The sequence below is a fragment of the Pelobates fuscus genome, chromosome 13, assembly GCF_036172605.1.
Source record: "Pelobates fuscus isolate aPelFus1 chromosome 13, aPelFus1.pri, whole genome shotgun sequence".
Lineage (NCBI taxonomy): Eukaryota > Metazoa > Chordata > Amphibia > Anura > Pelobatidae > Pelobates > Pelobates fuscus.
In genome coordinates this window covers 60,063,166-60,069,165 of record NC_086329.1, presented here as the reverse complement: position 1 = coordinate 60,069,165, position 6,000 = coordinate 60,063,166, and the positions used below count along the sequence as shown (strand labels likewise).

Below are 6,000 nucleotides of genomic sequence, written 5' to 3'. Positions count from 1 at the left end.
TGGTAAAATCACTCTGTTCTTCATATGAATGAAACTACCAAACAATCAGACCACCCCAGTTATAAGTGTGCCTCTCATTTACCCACGAAATGCCTTGTAACCGCAAACTAATTGGTAATTGCCTGTGTCTCTGTGTGAACTTGCTGGGTTGGCCGCCGTTCGGCATATGAACACGTGGCGGCGGCCATCTTGTATACGAACGCTCAGCGGTGTTTGGTCGTCAAGTGTCTGCAACCTAAATCGGACACTCGATTACCCGAACACCGCTGAGACCTCCAGGGCTCCATAACTAACAAACAGAACCACGAACAAGCCCCTCATTCGCTTAAAATAAACTCCCGAATGAGGGGATTCTACTGAACCACCTCTTAGCCCTTGATGGCAGGGATTTTCGTGTCTTTTTTTATCCCGAACATAAACTGACCGCAAGGTCAAAACTCATGGAAGCGATTTCGGCTTCTGCTGGGTGTGCGGTCTGTCAAAACTTCCCTTACACATAACTCCCAAACTCCTGGTCCGATCTGGGTGAGTTTTGAATATGTTACTCACCCAGATCAGGGCTATGGGGGATATAAGAAGGGGTACATCCAGAAAGTGGGGAAAACTGTGTCCTGCATAATTTGATTATGTGTCATGCTGAGGGGAGGAGAAGTGTGGGTGGTAACTTTGATATTATTGACTACCGTACTAATTATTGTGGGTGTCTCCCTTGCATGGGAGAATTGCTTAAAAGCTGACTGTATGGAATAAAAGTTTAGTTCTGCTCCTGATGCTGTGTGTTGTCTAGTCATTGGGAAACGTGTGGGATACTTTTGGATTGCTTTACTAATAGTGGATATCATTCTCTTGGTTTTATTACTTGTTCCTGAGCCTTAGTTGGATTACCAACGGAGATTGTCTGTGAAAGACCAGCACTCTGCTACACTCATATATGTTGCTCCATAATTATGCAACAAATGTCCCCCACAATTAGTGGTGAGACAATATTCATCTTAACTACTGTAATTAATAATTAATTAATTTAAAAATAATTTAATAAAACATTACACATGTCTATATTAATAAGTGCTTAGTAAAAACTTCTATATAAGCGAGTGCTTACGTCAAACAAAAAACGTTTTATACTTAAAAAGGTTACTGGCAAATAATTCAGTTACAACAGAAACTAAATTTCCTGCCCAAAACAAAAATGGCCGCTATGTGTCAAACCTACCCTATCGCGTTCTTTACTTTGGTCGCGTCTATGGCAACGTCTTGACGTTATTTTGTAACCAGCTTTTCAAACTGTTTAACTTTGCTCTTATGACGACCGTAGGAAATACACTCTTAAAACGAGCCTTGTGTGCTCTATGTCGGACACTGCCCGGCTCCGGATGGAGTCCCGAAACCTTCAGAAAAGCTAAATATAACCGTCCCGAAGTAGTGAGTATTGGATTTGGGAGTTCCATTAAGAATGCTTTCGTTCCTTGGCTCATCTATCTGGACAAATCGTGCATTCGTGCATGTTTTGCTTAGGGCAGTAAGCCTTGTGGAAACGTAGCTCAAAGCACATTTCATATCACTAGTTAGCAGTTCTTGAGATACATTGCCGTTTCGAAGCAGCATTGACTGGGTTATTTATTTAGCAGGGTATAGAGGAGAGCTGACCAGTAGGGGATCTAACCTGTTTTTATAAGCTATGCTATATGTATTTGTCTTTTCTTCATTCTTCATTCTTTTGGATCAACAGCCTATATTACTATGTAACTATGGTTTGCACACTTAATGTATACAATTTTTTTTATTTAATGACCTTTAATATGTTGGTCCCTCCTCACCTGTCAATCAAAATCTCAGTAGTAGATGTGTGCATGCAGTTTCATTAGCATAACATTAACGTTATTCTAATAAACTCCCCCCCCCCCCCACCACACACACAGAGCACTCCTCACACACTGCACTCTTGACACAAAACACCTCTCTCACACACACACACACACACACACACAGCGGCGTACCGCCAATCGATTCTTCCTAGTGCTCACCACGTACTCTATGCACTACACCAGGGGTAGGCAACCTTTTAGCAGCACTGTGCCGATATAGGATTGTGATGTCCCGTAGCGTGCGATCCTATTTTTTTTTTAAATTGAGGTGTGTATGCTGCCGTATTCTGCTTGTGTTATTTTTACTGTAATTGCTTTGTATCGTTGTATATGTGCGTATATGCAGGGCCGTCTTTAATATTGACTGGACCCTGGGAAAAGCATTTGCTTGGGGCCCCCTGGACCCTGTCCCCCCCTCCCCAAGTGTGCAATCACGTCCTCCACCCCAACGCTGACACACGCTGACACACACAGACACGCTGACACACACAGACACGCTGACACACACAGACACGCTGACACACACAGACACGCTGACACACACACACAGACACGCTGACACACACACACAGACACGCTGACACACACACACAGACACGCTGACACACACACACAGACACGCTGACACAGACAGACACGCTGACACACACAGACACGCTGACACACAAGCATACTAACACACACAAAATTTACACTTTTAAACCCACCCTCCAGTTTCCTACCTTTCCTGCTGGTGGCTGAAGGTGTTGGGAGTTGGGGTCTGGCTCTCTCGGCCAGCCCCCCTCCACTCTGCCTACTTTTCTTTCCCGCGCGCTCCTCTCTTTGTGGGAGGAAGTGATGCACGGCCGTCCCTTCCTCCCAGCCTGCTGCCGAAAAGCACAACCAGACCTCTGCTGACAGAAGCCCACCGGGTGACCCTTTGTGCATGGGCCAGCCGGTCGGCCTTCTTAGTGTGCGGATTACCGGCTGGGGGGTGAGAAATAGTTGAGGCCAGCGGGGCTCACGGTGCAGCTGCCCCGTTTGCCCCGTGTTAAAGACGGCCCTTCATATATGAGCTATTATATTGTATATGTTCATGAGTAGTTTATGGTATTGTGTATGATACATATGAATGTAAGCTGTGTATGGGGGCTGCTTGTGGAATTGTGTGTGTGGATGGATATGTCACATCCACTTTGGTGGAGTCGTGGGGTTGTGTGCATGTATGTGGATTGTTAGTGGTGTTGCGTTTGTTCGGATTGTGTGTATGTTTGTGTGTGGGCTGTCTATTATTTGTATGGTGGGAAGGGTTATTCTGCATTTCTGTGTATATCTAGCAGTGTGGGTGACTTCCTTGGGTTCCAGTGGGGACCAGGCCGGCCAGGTACATGTCAAAGACAGGAGCTGCAACTGCGTGCTGCTCTACTACTGTGTGGTTTCCCATTCACTAGTGCTGGGAGGAAGTGATCTGAGATCACTTCTTCTACGTGCTGCAATGCATAATTTGAGGATTGTCCTTCACCACCTTTTTGGATTAGCAAATATCTGAAGTTTTACTGGGACTCCTGATAGGCCAGAGCCTGTTTGGCTCTAGCAGCCTCGAGTGCCGTGCAAAGACACCTCGAGTGCCGTGCATGGCACTAGTGCCGTAGGTTGCCTACCCCTGCACTACACCATCCGCACTGTAGTCCCCACTTCCAGTGTTACAGCGTGGCTGGGGTCTCGCCATCCTTCACCCACCCTGGACCCAGCTTCCAGTGGGTAGACCTCTCCTCCATGAGAGTGTAGCAATATGCTCTTAAAAGAGCAAGTGAATATATTCCCAGGGGAGTATAGTGATATAGCAATTCAAAAGAACTTTCCCACGCTGTGTAAAATGACACAGAGCACTCTGATTGGGTGGCTTGAAAGCATGCTACATCCCCAGCACGTACGCAGACGCATGCTACATCCCCAGCACGTACGCAGACGCATGCTACATCCCCAGCACGTACGCAGACGCATGCTACATCCCCAGCACGTACGCAGACGCATGCTACATCCCCAGCACGTACGCAGACGCATGCTACATCCCCAGCACGTACGCAGACGCATGCTACATCCCCAGCACGTACGCAGACGCATGCTACATCCCCAGCACGTACGCAGACGCATGCTACATCCCCAGCACGTACGCAGACGCATGCTACATCCCCAGCACGTACGCAGACGCATGCTACATCCCCAGCACGTACGCAGACGCATGCTACATCCCCAGCACGTACGCAGGCGCATGCTACATCCCCAGCACGTACGCAGGCGCATGCTACATCCCCAGCACGTACGCAGGCGCATGCTACATCCCCAGCACGTACGCAGGCGCATGCTACATCCCCAGCACGTACGCAGGCGCATGCTACATCCCCAGCACGTACGCAGGCGCATGCTACATCCCCAGCACGTACGCAGGCGCATGCTACATCCCCAGCACGTACGCAGGCGCATGCTACATCCCCAGCACGTACGCAGGCGCATGCTACATCCCCAGCACGTACGCAGGCGCATGCTACATCCCCAGCACGTACGCAGGCGCATGCTACATCCCCAGCACGTACGCAGGCGCATGCTACATCCCCAGCACGTACGCAGGCACACATTTCATAGAGGGGGCAGCATGTCATCCTTGGACCCAGGCAGCACAATGTCCTGAGCAAGTCAGAGTTGCACAGAATGTGCATTTGGTGTTATATAAGTGTTTGAAATCTATGTGTAATAGTCGAGCGCTCTAAGACATAAACATGCAATGTTGCTTGTTTAGTGGCATATACTAAATTTGGATACATGAAAAACATAAATATACAGAGAATATAATGCAGATGGTACTTGGTATTGAAATTAGTGGTGGATAATGGTTTTGAACCACTCACATGGACAAGAGCCTGTCAGTACTGGCTCTGTAGAATGCACCTTTCGGCAACATCACACCTGCCTTGTGATGGAAGTACAGGACTCAAAATACATAAGAGGGGTGGGGTTGTGTAGTATGTATGGGGCTTATTCACTTATTCACAAGTTATTTCAATGTAAAGCTCACCTTAACATTCTCAGGGCCTGCGGAAGTTATGTTGTGGCACTTGCAGCATGTCCGTACTGCCCCTCGTTTTGACCCCCCCGATCTCCTCCATCACTCTATCATCCATAAAGTTTGTAACTAGTCAATTAATATGGGCCGTACGTACGTACGTACGTACGTACATAAACGGTTTTTAAAGCTTGCAGTGCAACAGATGCCTTTATGTTTCCCTTTACACTCCTTAGTGCTCCTTTGCTATTTTTGTACCTTTTTACATAATAAAAGGGTAAAAAAAAAAAACTCCTGTCCATCAAGTTCAACCGTCCATGCTTCTGTTTCTGTAGGCAAAAAAAAAAAAAAAACAGTTTGAAACCATTTCCAATTGTGTCACAAACAGGGAAAAAATTATTCTTGATTCCAAGGGGCACATGGCTATCTCCTTGGTTCAACACACTGTTGCCACCTGCATTAAAGGGACACTATAGTCACCAGAACCACAACAGCTTAAAGCAGTATTTCTGGTGTCTAGAGCATGTTCCTCCAGTGTTAGCACTGTAAACACTGCCGTTTCAGAAAAAAAGGCAGTTTATATATTGGTGTCCAGAACACATCTAGTGGCAGTCACTGGGGTTCAGCGTCTCCACGCTCTTCATGGGGCGCTTAATGTTTCCTATAGAGATGCATTGATTGAGTGATGCACTGCTGCATGTTCTCAGCTATATTCTGTTTTCCAAAACATCACCTAGACCTTTTTTAAAAGTCTCTACAGTATTTGATAAAACAACCCTTTTTAGGTAAAGAATTCAACATTCTTCTTGTTCTTACTTTGAAGAACTCTTTCCTCTGCAGTAAGTCATCCAACTTGTAAAGTTTCCATTAACCACTCATATCTGTGATATATATTTAATTAACGATTGTTTTCATCTAAACCACTTCCTTTAAATTTGTACAATAACGTGCTGAACCTTATAAAATGCCTTTGTAAAATCCAAATAGATCACATTGACTAAGATACACAGTTCTATAGTTCTACTCACTGTTTTTCTGTTTTATAATCTTGAGTATTTATTTTATAAGTATATAATTACTGTTAATAATACAATG

The 6,000-nt window shown here is 45.9% G+C and overlaps 1 protein-coding gene across 2 annotated transcripts in view; it reads left to right on the top strand.

The window, feature by feature from the left end:
* The first annotated feature begins 1,278 nt into the window (after positions 1-1,278).
* The window catches only part of TEDC1 (tubulin epsilon and delta complex 1), a 51,586-nt gene continuing 46,864 nt past the window's right edge, over positions 1,279-6,000 (top strand). For both annotated transcript variants that reach the window (XM_063438952.1, XM_063438951.1), the window contains exon 1: positions 1,279-1,422. In XM_063438952.1, the coding sequence (XP_063295022.1) occupies positions 1,303-1,422 (120 nt within the window). In that variant the 5' untranslated portion in view covers positions 1,279-1,302. The remainder of the gene's footprint in view (positions 1,423-6,000) is intronic.